We start from the raw sequence: 18,840 nt of genomic DNA, 5'->3' as shown, positions 1-18,840 counted from the left end.
ACCAGGGTGGTTCTATTGAAATAAATTGAGCTATATTAAAAGTGATGTGCTATTCTTCGGGCAGGCCGCTAGGGGGCGCGCTGCTTCGGCTCTATATTGAGCGCAAGGCAAGTGTAGACTGCTTTGAGGGGGTGATGCAGGTTACCATAGTGATTTCCTGAGCAACGTTGGTTGAAAAACTGACATTTATTTAGTGATTTGTGAGTAAATCAACTAATTCACACATCGACACCAGAAATACACACGGAGAGCACATCTGGAAACGGGTTCTCCGTTTAACAAAGTTGCGCGCCTGTCCGAGTAGAGACCCCAGGACCTGCATCCATCACCTGTCTTGTGAGATGAGGCTAGGATCTGTTGCTGTCAGCGAGGTAACTGCAAATAAGCGTCTGATCAAACGTCGGATTGCTCTGAGACGATTCATGAACACTGCCTCAACCCAGCTGTTGTGAAACCTCCGAGCTCGAGAAGGGCATAAACCATTCAACCGCTCAGTTCATCCGCTTCGACTCTTAAGACCGAGACGTGGAAAGCCATCTCAGCTGCTGTTAAGGTCGCAGGACTAGAAACCCTGACAGGATCTGCAGTAGCGTGGAAAAGAAAAAAAAAAAAAAAAAAACGCAGGACGAGGCTTTTGCGCATGCGTCATGTCTGTCCCTCAAGCAGGCGAGCTAGTGGGAGCTAGCGGGAGCTAGCACGGCTTTCCGAGGCTTCAGCTGTGGTTCGCTGAGCTGCGCTAGAAATGTCGGACTTACGGTCGCTCTCTGACTGGAGACGTGCTGAATTTTTCGATCATGTAGGGGTCGGAGACTTAACCCTCCTGATCATCTGAGTAAGTAGCTAGCAGGAGCTGCAGCGAGGCGAGTCTTCAGTGTAGTGTATGTATGTAGTAGTCTGCCATTCTCAATTAGCCAGGGCTAGCTACGTCGCTCGTGTAAAAGCCCAGCCCGTTCCCATTAAAGCCCCTGGTGCTCGCTAGCCTGCGATTGACGTAGTTAGCTAGGTAGGTAGCTAGCTAGCTTAGCTAAAGGCTGCCCATGAAAAGCGTTCTTGTCTGGGCTTCAGATTATTACGAGGATCCGGCTGTTTTCTCTCTCTTTTTTTGCCGTTTATCGCCATCAGAATTATTTATTTATTTATTTTATTATCTGGTCTTAAATTGAAACGCAACAGGGATTCACGTAGCGAAATGTTTCGATTTTGATCTCAAATCGGTTAGCTGGCTAAATATACGATGTGATTGCAGCAACTAGCTAACTAGCCTCTTACAGTGTAGCAGAGTATTCGCTTGTCAGCGTTAACTGCTTAAAATCGGCCGTTTGCTGTTCGAGTTCACATTAGTTACGGCAGCTAACCAACCTAGCTATGAGCTATATAGTTATCTAGCTACTTCTCTATATTTCATGACAGCTGCAGCACTTCTTCTTCTTTGGGCTTGTGCAGGCAAAGGAAAGAGCCCTACATATCAAATGGTGCTGCTGATTGTTTAATTTACGTAGTTTTTTCTGGCGTGAAAAACATCTGTAACAATCTGTATTATTGAATGTGGTTATTACACAACATCACTGTGAAAGTGATGGAAAGTGGTGTTTATCAGCTAGCCAAAATATCTAGAGGTACTTTAGGATAGCTGATCTACGGTAGAAGGCTCCTGTCGTTACGTAACGCTGTGGGGTGTGGGAGGGGCTTCTGGAAGGGGCGGGGCTTGCGCTACCTCTCATTTGATGTCCTTACACTTGTACTGTACGTCTATTTAGCTACCAGCTGAACCACGACAACATTGCGACAGCGCTCTGGAGCCAGGAGAGAGAGAGAGAGAGAGAGAGAGAGAGAGCTGGTAGCTGTGTAGTTGTGTCTGAAGCCTGGGCAGATTGTCTGTATGGTAAGCAGGATGTTCTCCAAACTTTCTAGCTCGGATTGTCGCGCTGACACTGTAGCTAGCATACAGAGAAACTCGTCTAGTGTGCAATGTCCAAAGTTGACTGCGTGTTCTCACTGCGCTGTGTTTCGGTTCATTTCTAACTAGTATGAGACTCGATGTTAAATGGCAGTCGCACTCCCAGGACTCTTTAAAATAGTCCAGATGCTTCGGGTGTGACACGAAACTGCGTTTGTGGCGGGACTAGCCTTAAGGGTACGCATTCCTGTTGAGTTTCGTGTACCTAAACATTTCAAAAGCACCACAAACCTTTCAGCTCTGTAATCCGGCACATCGGACAGATCCCACCATGAACGAACGTGAACGTAAAGGGAGATACGACGCTGTTATTGTTGACATGGACCGTGGACTAGCCCCCAGGCTACACCTCATGTTGTTGATCAGTAAAATAGCTAGTAGCTAGCTACCAAAGTCCCCTCGGACAGGCAGTAAGCTGCCTTCTGCGTGTCGTCCTTAAGACGCGTTTCTCCGTGTATAATACCTGGCCATGTCTTCCAGTAGCTCGTTGTTTACGTGCTGATCTCCTCTCTGAAGATGCCTAAAGAAAGCGCCTCGCGCTGCTGCTCTGTTTATTGGTGTGGCGACCACGTGTTTTCCTCCCCGCGTGCCCGACTCAACACGCGTGCCCGAGTGTTTTACGCCAGAGTCGTATCTTTCTATTGTAGGAGCCCGTTTGTCTGGGAATCGCGGGATGTTGGCTGTTTATCACCGGATCGCACACATTTCATCAGGACACGTCAGTCTACACGCCTGTCACTCTTACTAAGGGTTTTTTCTAATGATTCGTGCTGAACCCAAAGGATGATGTGCTTGTGTACTTAAATAGCGTGCAGTCTAAACAATAAACGGTGCTATATGGTGCTAGAAAATATGGAAAGACCATTTAAAGACCATATACAAGAATTTTCCCTATTTATATATTTATATAAATATTTAAACATCCATATGTTGTTGTTTTTGAGCCATGATTGCCTTTAATAAATAGGCCATTTTTAAGGGTGTGCAGATTACCATTACCCAATAAAAACTTTTTTACATAATGTAAATCTGACAGCAGAATATATAATATATTATGCCACAGTTTCATGATGTCTGGAAAAATAGAAATACTCCAGAATGACGTGGATAAAATAAAATAACATTTTGACTTCCTTTGGAAATTAAGAAGGGGATTTTCCTTCTCCCACACAGTTGACATTTAGAAAGGTTTTTGTCCAACAGCGACAATTTACAACTAATACATGTTATTAATTAGATAGGTATTTTTTGTGTCTTCATTTATTCTAAAACTTGAAAAAGTGTTGAGAAAAATATGTCTAATATTTTTGAGGGATGAACTGCCGCGCTTTCTTTTGTGTGCGCTTTTCATTCGCTGATGCTCCCATTCCCTCCCATCCAGCTCAGATCAAACGAGAAAATCATAATTCTATCCACGCTGGCTATTCATACCCCCTGCTGCTTAAATTCACCTGTGTCAAGGTCAGTGTAGATTTGCTTTGCTCTCCCGAAGCTTTTAGAGAGGGGAAAGGGGAGATATGCTCTTTATTCTTCCTCAGAGACAGGTGAGGAGAGGATACCATCTGCTGCTTTGTGCGAGATACCCAATTAAGTAAGAGGGGTTTAAGAGAAAAGGCTGGCCCTTAACCTCTCGCTAAGTTACTTTCGACCCCCCCACCCCTCCCCTTCTGTTACTGGAAACTGTGTGTGTGTATGTGTGTGTTTGTGAGCCCTCACTAATCGTTTTTTCATCTTGCTGTCCTCTAACCACAGCTTGTGAGCCATTGCGCCATCCTTGATTGTGTTTGCTTATGCTGGATAACAAGCAGAAGAAATCAATGAAGATCAGAGATCAGCCTGGTTTAAGATCCGTGATGAGAGCGCCAGCATCGGCACACGCTTGAGAAGGGACGAGGAGGGTCTGCGCGCTGTTCTGCAGACGGTGACGGGCGAGAGGGGAGCGGCAACTCTGCGCGAGGAAAACGTTGAGCGGGGCTCAATTATGTCTTACTACAACAGAGAACTGGTGGTGTACTTGATAAAGTACAAACTCTCCCAGAGGAACTATCCCTGTAACCACATCGGGCTCGTGGAAGACACGAATCGGACTGAAGGGGGCCAGGAAGCGGAGGGGAGTGCTGAGGCAGCCGCGGTGACTCCCACCGCAGTCGTTAACGGATCCGTGAATGGGACGAGTCACGGCGCGGCGGGGTCGCCCACCTCATCCCCACAGAGACGGGCCAACGGAGCTGGGGGGCTGGACGCCGTGAAGGAGGCGCTCCGGGACTCGGCCAACGAGTTCGAGCTGCGCTACGCTCGCGCCTTTAGCGACCTCTCCTCCCAGCTGCACATCACACCGGCCACGGCGTACCAGAGCTTCGAGAGCGTGATGGACGAGGTGTTTCGCGATGGCGTCAACTGGGGCCGCATCGTGGGTCTGTTCGCTTTCGGCGGGGCCCTTTGTGTGGAGTGCGTAGAGAAGGAGATGAGCCCCCTGGTGGGACGCATCGCAGAGTGGATGACCGTCTACTTGGACGACCACATCCAGCCCTGGATCCAGGAGCAAGGAGGATGGGTAGGTGAACTGTTTGCTTCAATCCGTCCGCTCGGGCACCTCTGATGAACCAAGTTCTGCTTCTAGAGATTGTTTTTCTGCTGGCTAATTTTTCAGTACAGTGAAAGACATGATGAGATGTTTTATGGATGATGTTGGCAGTTTATATCCACTTGGTGCCATTGTTATCTAGTATGTCCTTGTGTATTCAGCCCTCTTGATTAGGCCATTCTGATTGCCTCTTAAAGAGTCGCTTAAAGGAAAGCAAAAGCAGTCTTAAGTGGGTGTTATTGATCATGTTCCACAGTTACCACAAGCGCTTGCATATGCCTGTGTTTTGCATTGGCTGATTTGCTGGCTCCCCTGGGTCGAGACGAAAGCTGTTTTTAGTGCCTGTCCTCTCCTGGGTCTGGGTGGAGATCTTTAAATCCTTTAGAGGGGAAAGGACAGGCAGATAACGGTACAGCCAGTGGTCAGTGGAGCACTGATCATCTCCGCTGCCGCTCATCTGAATCGAAACCCAACTGAAGAGAGAGCTGAGCGTTATGTGTGATGTGTACATATGGCGGGCGGTGGGTGGGGGGGGGGGGGGGGGGGGTTGAAGGGTGGAGAATGGCGCTAGTGGTCCATTGTTTTCCATTGTTGGTATTCTATTGTTCTCACTTTTGCTTTCTATGTAGTTTTTGTCCCCCTCTTTGGTCAGCTGGTCAGGACATCAAAAGGCACGTTGTCCGTGAGGTCATGTGAGGGAGACTTTGTACTGGGGAAATAGAGGTGTGCTAGGAAAAACAACCCTGTCTCTTTGTGGCGAGGACCACCAGACGATTGGGTGGTCTGTAGGGGATATGGTATGGAAGTCGTTGTCTAATTGGAAAGGTCATTTTGAGGCTCACCGATTGGGTAGTTTTCTATGCAGCCTTTTTCTGATTGGTTGGCTTGCGTTGCTGCTACGGGGTGTTCCAGAACTTTTTTTTTTTTTTGTCCCCCCCCTTTCTCTTTCTTTCACAGCATCAAATGACATGAAACAGTTTCACACATACACACACACACACACACACAATGGTGTTCTAGTCCTTTCCCTCCCCTTTGCGAATGTCCTAACTTCATGCCTTTTAGCACATGGTGTTCAGAACGTTCTCTATTACAAATGTCAACACATCACTCATGACTCTGAACTGGGTAGTGTTTCACCAGGGCAGGATTTCTCAGTTAGCCTGCTAACCTAAGCTCCAAGCCCAAAGCCCCAAGTGAAGTGATCAGCGATGTTTCTGTTACAGTCCTCACTTTGGGCTTAAACTGTCCAGCAAACTCACCATGCTTTGTGAAATATGCCGCTGCTGTGCCCCTGGATAACGTTGTTTAATGTAGTCTCAAGTCTGGCCTGAAATATCTTCCCGAGCTCACTTTGGCGTGTGTTGCACTCTAAAATTAGTGCTGTCCCTTTTTAACCCAAAACGTGTGGGCAGTCTGCAGTCTACTAGGCGTCAATGACTTCAGCGCTTCAATGACATACATTTGACACACACACACACACGCTTCAGGTTTTTTTTTTTTTGCCAGTATTCAAGGAAGAAAGAGTGTGGTTCTGATGTTGCTTCCTTTTGCGGGTGCGGAAAGTGGGTCTGCGTTCCTAACATGAGGGAGACGCCACGAATATGGTGCATGAATGTGCTGAATGTAGGCCAGCGATCCACAGAGACCTGCTCACAACCTCTGTTATCACATACACACTCACACACACAGACACACAAATGCACACTTGATAATGGTACCCTATTAACACCAGGCCTCCAGCTAATTGCTGGTTAAGTTCGGCTAATGTGTGGTAGTGATCAGCTGCTTTGAGACTGTACTAGAATATGGTTAGATGTGCTCACGGGTGAATTTAGTGCACCAAGCTGTGGTTTACAAACGTTAGAGATTAAGAGGGGGAAAATGATCACAAATGGTGTTGTGTAGTCCCTTCTGAGGTAGCTGCTAACAGCCTGTAGAGTGTAAACCATAGCATCTTCCATGTGTTTCCCTTGGTGAAGTCATCATCCGTGTTTCTCTCGCTAACTAGCGACTGCTCGGGACGCATGTGAGGCTGCAATTAATCGCCCAAGTTGAGTGTTACGGAGTCGGAAGGCAAGGCGGGCACACATCTGCAGATACATCACTCTGGTGTGTGATTGAAGAGCAGAGTTGTATTAGTGGGAGGTGCTGAAGTCTCATATGGACACAGGCTGAGTTTATAAAAACAGATATCTTCAATTAAGTCAATCCATATTTGCATATTCTTGGTATTTACTGGTATATAAAGGAAAAAGATATTGTTTTATTTATCTTAGAAATTCACAAGTTTTATTTTTACTTTCCAGCTAATAAATAAGTTAATCATCTTTATAGTCTTTATTGTTAGTTAGCTAATGCTTATACAACTTCAAGCTAATTGATAATTGACCTATTTATAATTGAATTCGTATGAAGAATCAATAGATTGACTATAAAGTCGTTTGTTGTAGCCCGAACGACACGTCCTACTACTGTCAACGGCGACACATTGTTCCTCGCGATCCACCATCATCGTCCGATTCGATCATGGTTTCATGAGTTGCAATTAGATGGAAAAAGGCCAGAATGAGAGCAAGAGAGAAAGAGGAGGGGGTGGAGACAACAAAACTACTGTTGCCATAGTGATGCTCCTTATTCCACTACAACTCACACAATACCATGCAAACACAAACTTTGCTTGCTAATGGTGTCCAGCTAAAGGTTTTCGTGTTGAACTCACACTTGTAAAAAATCTTTCTTTGTCTGTAGCCTACAGTGTACTAGGGCTGGGCGCGAAGACCTTAAATCAATGACTACCTCATGTCTGATCACAGCATTGCTTGGTACAACTTGCTTAAGTTGCTTAGTTGACTCTGTATTTAAGTTCACCTCCATGTTGCTTCCATCTCGTCTCTGATTGGACAGGGCGGAGTCAGGTGACTAAAACATACAGTAAACTACGAGCTAAAAACAAGTAGAAAGTATTAACAATTTAGAAAAAAATAATAACTAATAATAAGCATCACTAAAAAATAAACAATACATCAGTGAATTTTAGGAAATTTCGGTCGAACCTCAAACAGCAGACATTTCCCATATTTGATGTACTTCCAAAAAACCCAACATGTTCAGGTGGGCTACTGCACTAAGATATGCTCTAAGAATTGAATCCACTTTGTGTTTTATAGATGTGTATGTATCAGCACTGGCAGATATGTATTAATAATGGATAGGATCTGCGCATTGAACCCAATTCCTATATTGAGTTAATGTTTACCGTGTTGGGAAATGAGATCCGCCAGCGCAGTGTTTTTCATGTGCATCAACGTCTTTGTCTGACATGGCAAGAAATAACTTTGCATGGCTGGTTTAGATTCAGCTGTTCAGTTCCACTTCTCTTAAAATGACACCAAAGGGAACCTCACACAGAACTGCAAATGTCACCCAGACAGAAAGGTACTGTTTATTGTGTGTGTGTGTGTGTGTGTGTGTGTGTGTGTGTGTGTGTGTGTGTGTGTGTGTGTGTGTGTGTGTGTGTCAGTGTGACTTTCCCGGCAGATTATCCCTACACCAGTACCAGCACACTGGTATAGGGAACTGGGGATAGTGTTCACTGGCATAACAGTCCAGTATGCAAATCTAAAAGCCTGAGCATGCAGCCCTGCTGACAGAGGGGATGGCCCCAGTGCGGGACTCCTACACACAGCTCCCCCATCCCGCTCTCTCTCTCTGTCTGACTCATTTCAGTCATCTCATTTTCTTTCCATTTCTAAAGAGATAGGTGTGAGACAGGTTCGAAAGGGCAGTCTCATCTACTTTATATATATATACACACACACACACACACACACACACACACACAAACCTGCATGCATGCATTCAGACGCACACACATGGTAAAGGGGAAAGCCGTTGGCAGGTGTTGGCTGCAGGTGTCTTACTACCTGAATGTCATCCCCCTCTTTGTCTCTCTCTCTCACTTGCTCGCTCGCTCGCTCACTCACTCACCCACTCACTCACTCACTCACTCACTCTCTGAGTGTTTTGCATGAATTTTGCATAAATTTTGCATGAATGTTAGATTATTTCCAGAGCAGTTAATAACACTGTAAATAAAACAACTAACACAGATAAATCTGCCTGTCTCTCCGTCCTCATTTATTTGGTCTCTCTTCTGCTCTTTTTGTGTCTCCTGGCCTCTTTATATCGGACTCTTGTTGTCTTTTTTGTTTTTGTCTTGTTTCTGGTCTGTCTGACTTTCTTTATCTCTCCTTTGTCTCTTTTTATCTGTCTTGTTTCGTCTCTCTTCTGGTCTCCCTCTCTCTCCCTCTCTCAACACACTTCTGATCTGTCTTTTTGTCCCGCTTTTGTCTCTCAGTCTCTGTTTTTTTGTCCCACTTCTGTCTCTCTAACTTTCTGTTCTGCTCTCTTGCTCTCTCTTTGGCTCTTTTTCAGGTCTCTGTCTCTCTTCTGGTCTCCCTCTCTCTATATCTGTCTTGTTTCGTCACACTTCTGGTCTGTGACTTTTTGTCCCACTTCTGGCACTCTGCCTCTCTGTCTGTTCTGCTCTCTCTCTCTCTCTCGCTCTCTCTCTCGCTCTCTCTCTCTCTCGCTCTCTCTCTCTCTGCGCTCGCTCTCTCTCTCTCTCTCTCTCTCTCTCTCTCTCTCTCTCTGCGCTCTCTCTCGCTCTCTCTGCGCTCTCTCTCGCTCTCTCTGCGCTCTCTCTCTCTCTCTCTCTCTCTCTGCGCTCTCTCTCTCGCTCTCTCTCTCTCTCTCTCTCTCTCTCTCTCTCTCTGTGTGGTCTACCCTGCTGTAATTATGGTTCTGAATGCTGGCAGGTGCAGGGAGACGGGGAAAGTCAATTGAGAGATAAGCAAGTGAAAAGAGGGAGAAACTGAGAAGCGTGCTGATGATGTATAGGTGGTAATTTTTCAGGAGCTTGTTGGCTGTGGCGTTAGGTGTGGGTTATGGGGCGGGGGTGAAGGTAAACTGCCCGGGGGAGGGGGATGCCAGATGAATAATCACAGAGTGTGCTGTGTGTAAACGTCTTTGTTCAGATGGGCAAATATCGCATAAATCACATCAGCGAGCTTTATAATAAATACTGCAGGGGGAGGAGGGTGCGAATACAGTGTGTGTGTGTGTGTGTGTGTGTGTGTGTGTGTGTGTGTGTGTGAGAGAGAGATTAGAGGGAGAGATAAGTGAATGAGAAGAAGTGAGAGAAGAGAAAGCTGGGGGAAAAAGAATGCTTAGGAAAAGAAGAGGGAAGGGGAGGAAGAAAGAGGAAATGGAGGAAAAGGGAGAGAGATGGGGAAGAGAACAGGGGACGAGGAGAAGAGACCCCACTATAAGCTATTGCCTATTGCTGCTTTGTCCTTTATTTCTCCTTTATTTGTGTGTGTGTGTGTGCTCCTGTGGCATTGCCTCCAAAGCGCTCATTAGCACAGTGTCCAAAGAGGTTTCTTCACCCTGGCGTCCCCCCTGCTCTTCCCTGCCAGTGCAGGGGCTTCTAAACACACAGCCGATGTCATTAATTAAACACACGCAGAGCCGAGCTCCACCACTCCGTAACAGTCCAGCAGAAACTCACTCAGCCATACGTTTAAACAAAGAGCCGCTCTATAGCCTTTTAATTACTGTCATCACCGCCACGCGTTTCCCACATTTACTGTGTTTAATCTTCTCTGTGCCCTGTCTCCTCCACACCAAGACCATCACACACACACACACACACACACACACACACACCTGTTCTGTCATTGCGTTACATGTATGGATTGAAATCCTATGGGACTCAATACATCACCTACTGTAATTCCCTGTCCTGTGTCACTTTCACTTCATCTCTCGCTCTCTCTCACTCACACACACACACACACACACACACACACACACACACACACACACACACACACACAGCCAGTGTGTGTGTGTCTCTGTCCCACGTGGGTGAACGTGTTGCAGATCAGACGTGCAACAACATCAGCGCGTCACCACTGTGAAGTCCCACCTCTCGCGTTCCTCCTCCATTCCTCCATCGTTTCTTCTGATCCGTCTCTTCATCGATCTATCTGACATGATTGCAGTGTGTGGAGAACCGCAGTGTGTCGCAGACACGCCTTCCAGCGACACTCGCTGCGGCTATTAGTCCAGCTGCAGTACATCAGCACTGCACCCTGTTTGTGTGTGTGTGTGTGTGTGTGTGTGTGTGTGTGAATGCATGCATCTGTGTATGTCGAGTCTTCCTATGTGCCTTTGTACTTCTGGTTGAGTTTGTTTGTGTGAAGGAAGAGAGGGAGAGCGGGGAGAGAGACCCGGATAAAGTGAAAGAGAATGAGCAGGGAGAGGGAGTGAGAGAGAGAGAGAGAGAGAAAGAGCTTTACTCTTCACATATTTGATTTATTGCCTAGGACTGCATTATTGGACAGAACAGCCCAGGCGTCACACGTGATTGCCCTAAACAAAGACACAGAGGGGACACACACACACATGCATGTGCACACAGCCTGCAGTGGTGCAGGTGATGCTCTGCGCTGTAAACAGGCTGAAGCAGGGGCACGGAGAGCTGAACAGAGGGAGGACGAGGTGAATGTCACTTCACTGCATCTCCATGAGCCCCGCCCCCTTATTTATATCTGTATTTCTTTTCCAGCAGGGCACCAGCCGAGCCCGATGGCCGCCTGCTGTCTTTGTATCTCTCTCTGTCTGTCTGTCTGTCTTTCTCTTCCCCCTCTTTTTTTTTTTTATCTACCCCTACTGTCTGTCTGCCTCTGTTGGAGGCTCTCTCTCTCGCTCTCTGTCTGTTTCTCTTCCTCCCTCTCTTTATTTCCCTCTTACTGTCTCTGCCTATCCTGCATGCTATCTTTGTCTCTCACGCTCTCTGTCTGTCTGTTTGTCTGTCTATGTATCTTTCTATTTCTGTTTGTCTGTCTCTCTCTTTAGCTCCCTCCTGCTGCCTGTCTCTCTTTGGCACGCTCTCTCTCTCTTTTTTGGTCATATATATATATATATATATATATATATATATATATATATATATATATATATATATATATATATTTTTTTTTTTTTTTTTTTTTTTTTTTTGACCCTTGGCTTGATGAGGGCGTACGGCGGAGCTGAGCAAAGCAACATTGTAGCCGCGAGAGTGTTTGACATAGCTGAGATCTGGTATCTGTCTGTCATATGGTTTGTCTGTTTTGTGCAAGTGTGTGTGTGTGGTGGACTCGCTAACTGAGTGAGTGAAAATTGCAGTAAACAGATGGTGTGATTCAGTCTTCTGCAGCCTTGTCACCAGTGTGAGAGCGAGAGAGGGAGATGAGGGGGAGAAAAGGAATGACTGGGAGTGGTGATGGTGAGGGGTGGTTGGGTAGGCCTCTCCTCTGTATTAGACGACAGTAAAAGAGCTGGTGGGGGACCGTCCTCACCTTCTGGAAAGGTCGGGATGGTCCATTTCAGCACTCTGCTCAGGTGGTGGTGGGGGTGGCCCGAAAGAGGCGTGAACAACAGTGAGTGAGAGAGAGAGGAACAGGTAGAGAGAGAGAAAGGGAGAGAGAGAGAGATTTACTGCTGATCTGCTCGTGTTTGTGTTGCTCTGTGTACTGAAGTGCAGATGAGAATATGTGTGTGTGTGTGTGTGTGTGGGGCCCGGACTGAGCTGATCCACGCTCGTGCATCGCACCTCCCTGTTTGTCAGGTTCAGATGAGTCACACACTCCTCCCGCTGAGATGTGTGTGTTATGTGCACACCTCCTGTGGAGTTTGGTGCGAATGAGTGTGTCGGTCTGTTCTGTTCTCCTGGTGCTGGTGTGCAGGATCAGGTCTACCACAGTGGATTACTGAGCCTCAGCACCACTTTCTGCTCTTAACAGACTATATCAATAACACACAAACACACACACACATCTGTTTTTTGTCACCATGTCTGCTTCTGTGTGTGTTTGTATGGTCAGTCATGTGGAAGAGTGATCTGCAGCTTTGAGCCATGCTCTCTCTCCTAATGCACTTATGCTGAAATTAGCCAGCACCATCGAACCGCATTTCAATTAGGCCTCAGCACCCAGGAGGAACCACTGACCTCTCGCTGCACCCGGATGCAAGATAACCATTCCACAGGCTAGATAACGAGAACGTTTAGCATATAGGAAGACATTACCTTCACATGTTGTCCCGGTAAACCTTTAGGCCTCAATAAGACGGCCTGTATAGAGACTGTAGTGTCTGATCGATATCTGGATCAATATAAAATGCTGGATTGGAAATCGTAAGAAAAAAGGAATTCAAGAGATCCGATCCTGTTACCAGTCTAACTTAAAACTGCTTAGCTCTGTATTTCTTCCTGTGGGGGTTGTGGAGTTTGGGTAGTTTGAGAATGGTATTGTACTCTTAGATGCAATGGTTCGCTCTGATGGTTCGCCCTTTATATCAGACAACACTTGAGTTTCCCACTCTTCATACCTTACTTATAATATAATATCCGCATAGTAAACTGGGGGTTTAAGAGGGGTCTGAAATGAAGTTAAGCAAGTGCGAATACATCTTTTGGAAAAAAAACCACATTATGCATGCTGGCTTCTCACGCTGTCTCTTGTTTGAGCATGCTCATACCTGTTCATCAGTATATGATTGACAACAGCTTGCAGTATTACAGCGTTTGTTCCTTTTTGCGGTTGAAAAAGTCTTTTTTTTTGTAAATGATTGTGTGAATCATCTATTGTTCCACTGCATTGCGGGAACCACAGCTGCATCGCTAGCATATGCGGTACAGCCCGCCCGTGATGCCCCTTTCTCGTTAGCAATGAGGGGAAAGCTAGCCAGAGAGGAAACAGAGTGATGATTGACTGTATTTATAGTAAAAAGGCTACAGACGCTCTCAGTAGTTGAGTCAACATCCTTTAGCTGATGTAGTGTTAAAAAAAAAAATTACATATCCGAGCACTGAGTGGTCCAGGCGCTGAGTGATGAGACGCTTTCACTATGACCAGAGGCTCACTGGTTCGAATCCTGGTTGTGCCGCTGATGGCTAGTAGCCGGGACTCAGAGAGAGCACAATTTACCTTGCTCTCTCCAGGGTGAGGAGGTGGTGCTCCCCCCTCCGGAGATATGTCAATTGTGGCCAATTGTGCTCTCTCGGAGCCCCGGCTACTAGCCATGACAGCTCTGATGGTTCGCCCTTTATATCAGACAACACTTGAGTTTCCCACTCTTCATACCTTACTTATAATATAATATCCGCATAGTAAACTGGGGGTTTAAGAGGGGTCTGAAATGAAGTTAGGCAAGTGTGAATACATCTTTTGGAAAAAAAATACACGTTTAAAAAAAAAAAAACACATTATGCATGCTGGCTTCTCACGCTGTCTCTTGTTTGAGCATGCTCATACCTGTTCATCAGTATATGATTGACAACAGCTTGCAGTATTACAGCGTTTGTTCCTTTTTGCGGTTGAAAAAGTCTTTTTTTTTTGTAAATGATTGTGTGAATCATCTATTGTTCCACTGCATTGCGGGAACCACAGCTGCATCGCTAGCATATGCGGTACAGCCCGCCCGTGATGCCCCTTTCTCGTTAGCAATGAGGGGAAAGCTAGCCAGAGAGGAAACAGAGTGATGATTGACTGTATTTATAGTAAAAAGGCTACAGACGCTCTCAGTAGTTGAGTCAACATCCTTTAGCTGATGTAGTGTTAAAAAAAAAAAATTACATATCCGAGCACTGAGTGGTCCAGGCGCTGAGTGATGAGACGCTTTCACTATGACCAGAGGCTCACTGGTTCGAATCCTGGTCGTGCCGCTGATGGCTAGTAGCCGGGACTCAGAGAGAGCACAATTTACCTTGCTCTCTCCAGGGTGAGGAGGTGGTGCTCCCCCCTCCGGAGATATGTCAATTGTGGCCAATTGTGCTCTCTCGGAGCCCCGGCTACTAGCCGTCAGCGGCACGACCAGGATTCGAACCAGCGAGCCTCTGGTCATATTGACAGCGCTTTATCACTCAGCGCCTGGACCACTCAGGGCCCGGATACATATATATTTTTTTAATATACTGTGCGTTGGTTGCCCGATGATGCAGTTTGGTTAGTTGTCTGACTGCACGTGTCGTTATTTTATTTCATTCCAAATGAAATAAAATAAATAATAAATAAAAAAGTATCTACATAGAGTTGTTTTTCCAAGGAGATGACTGAGGTGCTGAACCCAAAATACGCTCCCGCCTCCGGAGATATTTTGACTAACCATCTGATCCCAGCTTGGAACAGAGCTCAGTACTGTTAGCAAGGTTGCCTACACCAGCAAGAAGTGACGAGCTTTTTCCAAGATCATTAACTGACGGTGGCTGCACACGTTGTCAGTGAGGGGAAAGTGAGACAGAAAGTACTAAAAACAATTTCAGCCCACAAAGCTCAAACAGAACCAGTGGTAGCGGATGAAATTGGTAGGAGTAATGGGTAGAATGGTGTCAATCAGTGTTGATAAAACTGTAACCATCAATAAACCATCATTTAAAACGCTGAAAAGATTCACCACCACAATTGGAATTGAACAAAAATGGAAATCAATCAAATTCAGGCTACACCCAGCTCTGCTCAAGTGTGTATTCTTCTATATCAGAAAGGCTTTGCTGTTTGTAAAGCAGTGGATCTGCACAGCCCAGCTGTAGCTAGCTACTGTATTTGGTAATGCCATGTGACTCCAGTCCGCCTCTGGCTATGCAGCACAGCGACTGTCATGACTGCTAAGCAGCTGGATGTATAGATGTGGGTGTGGGTGTGTGTGTATGTGCAGAAGCCTTGAGGTTGTAGGTTAAAGGTGAGTGAGTTTAAGGCAGGGGGTCTTGTCTGTGCAGTTCTGATATGAGTGCCTCAGTCCCACCTGAGAAGCCCAGGGCTGAGTCAGACTCAAATCACTGTCTTGCAGTCAGCTGATTTGTACTGGAAACAGCCCTGCTCCACTTTCACTCTGCCTCAACTGGCTTCCGCTCAAAATCAGGTCACGAGCAATTCCCCCCCTCTTTCTGTCATGTATTCACTCCCTTTCTCTGTCTCTCTCTCGCTCTCTGAGCCCCTTTGAGTCTCTCTGGCCCGTCTTGTCTTTCTCTCCTCTCTCTCCTCTGTGTTCTGTCTTCCACCTCCTTTTCTTCTTCTTCCTCCTCCTCCTCCTCCTCCTCTACCACGCTCTGCCGTCTCTGATGGGTCTGCTTTCCTTCCTTTATGTTCTTTCTACCAGCAGGCCACCTATTACATCACTGTGTTTCTCTCACTGCTTCATTGCTGTTTGCTGATATCAGATTTTGTGGGATATTGTGAGCCTGTATCAGCAGGATTAAAGAGAGGGAGAGCGCGTGAGAGCGAGCGAGCGAGAGAGCGCGAGGTATGATAAGTGTGTGCTGACTAGTGAATCTGAGGGAAAGTAATAGCTAATACAGCACGGCTGATGAACTGTATTGATAAAGTGTAATAATCTGTTGTAATGGCCTTTCTTGCCCATTATTCCTCTACCCTGGTTCTTTATAGTCTCTGTATAATGTAAATCTCTCTCGCTCTCTGTCCCTCTCTCTCTCTCTCTCTCTCTCTCTCTGACAGATGGCACGTCTATGCCTCTTTGTGGGGAGGTGTAAGGGCATGGGGGCAGGGTAAGAGTGTGCTGGTGGCACCGAGGGGAGTTAACATACCATGACTATGACCCTGGAACGTACACACACGCAGCCTCAGACTGGCTTTTGCACACCATTCAATATGTATAAGGCCTGCAGTCTGAGTTTTCTGCTAGACTTCCCTTGAGACCTAGGTATATGTCCGTGTCTGGGTTATATTTGATCTGTCTAGCTCCGTGTCCTTGTATGTGAACTGAAAGTATTAAAAGTGTGTGTGTGTGTGTGTGTGTGTGTGTGTGTGTGTGTGTGTGTGTGTGTGTGTGTGTGTGTGTGTTTTCACCAAATGTCCTTTCCAGGATTTGTCTGACAGAATGGGATCTGATGGTGACATCTCCCAAAGAGATGGGGAACAGATTGGAGTCTGAGCCCCACTATCCTGACTCATTAATCTACTCTTTAATTCATTTACCGTACACCCACACGCATGCATACACACACACGCACAAGGCAACTATACACACGTCACCATAGTAACACAAAGGAGCCTTCCCTTAGACCTCCAGAGATATGACCTAAAATAGCAAATGGAGACGTGTTTTTGTGCCCACTGTGTAACAGAGTGATGGAGGATGAGGCTTCTAACAGCTTCACGACCCTAACATAAGCTAAACTGCTACAGCTGTCTTGGAGGGGGGGGGGGGGGGGGGGTACAAATACACAAATACAAATACAGTAAGTGTTAATGTATCGGGTATCAGCTATTTTAATCCAAATCCAGTTCCGGGTCTTAACTGCAGTGTTCTGCGTGGCATCTGTTGTCCTCAAGGCGCCATTAACAGAATTATTGCCCAGCCGGCAGCAGTAAGGACATTCCCTGAAGAAAAATAAAAGAGATTTGCAGTAGAGTTTGCCATATCAAACTATTTTACAGTGGAACATGAAAGCAGACCATAATATCTGAAACCTTAATAAAAACCATTGTGGAAGCACTTGGTGGGGGCACACACACCTTTCTTAATTTTTTTAACGAGCACTAAAGAGCACATCCAGGACCAAGTCGAGGCTAACGTTAATGCTAATACTCACACACTCTAGAAAACTCAATCATAGCACATTACCCACTATAACATCACATCATCATACATGTGTGCACACACACACACACACACACAAAAATAACCTAATGGGGACATTCCCAATATTTATATGTTACTCTAATGCTTACCAATACCAATTCTTACAAATGTGTATGTGTTACTTCGACGTCATCAGTCCACAGGACTTGCATCAGGTTGCTAGATGCAAAATGTTGTGGTGAGGACACAGTGTTTCTTCTGTTGACTTTATCATGAAGATATGTGCGTGGAGTTAGAGTTGGACAGATCATTGTTTTAGGCCCGGTACCAATTTGCAATCTTTTATTACAATTGGTAAATTAACGATACAGATTACACCACATTAGCATTAAGTCATTAAATGCTGTCGAGCTCTGGGCACTAGCTGCAAGCCACGAATTCCTGTGCAAAACAGCGATGTGGAGCTCAGAGTGTCGATACTCACTGATACTCTCTGTACTGGGCTGAGTGATGGACTCTCGAGAGTGGTATCCAATTATTAGTATTAAAAGTCTTTACTCTGCTTCCCCCATGAGGTGTGGGGAACTGATGTCAAGGGTCCTTTAATAAAGGAATGTTTGGTTAAAGGGTTCCTCTCTATGATGGAAAACGTTGATCTTTAAAGAACCTGATAAGAAAGCCATGAAGGGTTCTACTGTTGTCAAAGACTGTGTTAAAACCTTTTTTGCTAACAGTGTAGGATACATAGTTTGAATCCTGTGCCTTGCTGCCTGCCATCAGCAGCCAGAGCCTGAGGGAGCGCAATTGGCCTAGCTCTCCCCACATTACTTCAGTGTGATGCAGGCAGGCACGGGCATCTGCTAGCTAATAAATGAGAGCTGGGTACCTGGCACTTTCTCCAGGCAACATGCAGTCGCAGTCATGACCCTCCCAGTGACAAAAGCATTACACATGATTGTCAAGAGGACTAACAAGTGTGTCAGAAAAAGATTTAGGGCAAGATTGGCAGGGTTCGAGTAACATCCTAAGGGGTCAATTCTTGGTCTTGGTCCTAGTTGAGAAGATGGCCTTAATTTGGGACGGGGTGTAAATCCTCTTTGATCTGGTTGGAACTGGTCTCTGCCTTGTTTAGTGGAGCGTGTGTTGAAAATGCTCTGTCGTTGAGGAGTTACTTCAGAATGTGCCGTGTAATAGTTGAGTGCTTAGCCACACACACGCACACCTCTACCTCTGTCATGATGTTCCATTGTAGCAGAGAGGTGTGCCTGTTACACAGGTTTGGACTGTTGTGACTTTAGTTTAGATAGGAGTTGCGAAATGGGATGTGATGTCAGAAATTGCTTTATCTCTGATGTCATCGACTTGCACGTCGTACCTTCAACCTCAATCAATCGCCCAGAAGCTTCGGGGGCATTAACAGTGATCTGATTCTCTCTGATGTCACTGACCTGTGGCCTGGAAGACGATGACCAGCACTATTTGAGATGAAGTAACTCCTGTAAACACGGCCAGCGCTGTGTTCTTTGATCGAGAACATGCGCAGACTTTGTGCTCGTGTGCACCGTTGCACTTTTGCCTCTGAAAGAAGCAACTACAGCACATCCTGCTTCATTTTGCAACAGTTCTAAAGAATTCCGTCTTGTCACATTTC

At 46.0% G+C, this 18,840-nt stretch overlaps 1 protein-coding gene across 2 annotated transcripts in view; it reads left to right on the top strand.

Annotated features, from left to right (window-relative positions):
* The first annotated feature begins 639 nt into the window (after nucleotides 1-639).
* bcl2l1 (BCL2 like 1) overlaps nucleotides 640-18,840 on the top strand; it is a 31,321-nt gene continuing 13,120 nt past the window's right edge. Inside the window, exons 1-3 of one of the 2 annotated variants that reach the window (XM_072696130.1) lie at nucleotides 640-832; nucleotides 1,758-1,882; nucleotides 3,710-4,511. In XM_072696130.1, the coding sequence (XP_072552231.1) occupies nucleotides 3,939-4,511 (573 nt within the window). In that variant the 5' untranslated portion in view covers nucleotides 640-832; nucleotides 1,758-1,882; nucleotides 3,710-3,938. The remainder of the gene's footprint in view (nucleotides 833-1,757; nucleotides 1,883-3,709; nucleotides 4,512-18,840) is intronic. The other variant, XM_072696129.1, reaches the window with a different exon arrangement.

Source organism: Salminus brasiliensis, chromosome 14 (genome assembly GCF_030463535.1).
Source record: "Salminus brasiliensis chromosome 14, fSalBra1.hap2, whole genome shotgun sequence".
Lineage (NCBI taxonomy): Eukaryota > Metazoa > Chordata > Actinopteri > Characiformes > Bryconidae > Salminus > Salminus brasiliensis.
Note: the sequence above shows the minus strand (reverse complement) of the source record. Positions and strands in the feature narration are given on the sequence as shown.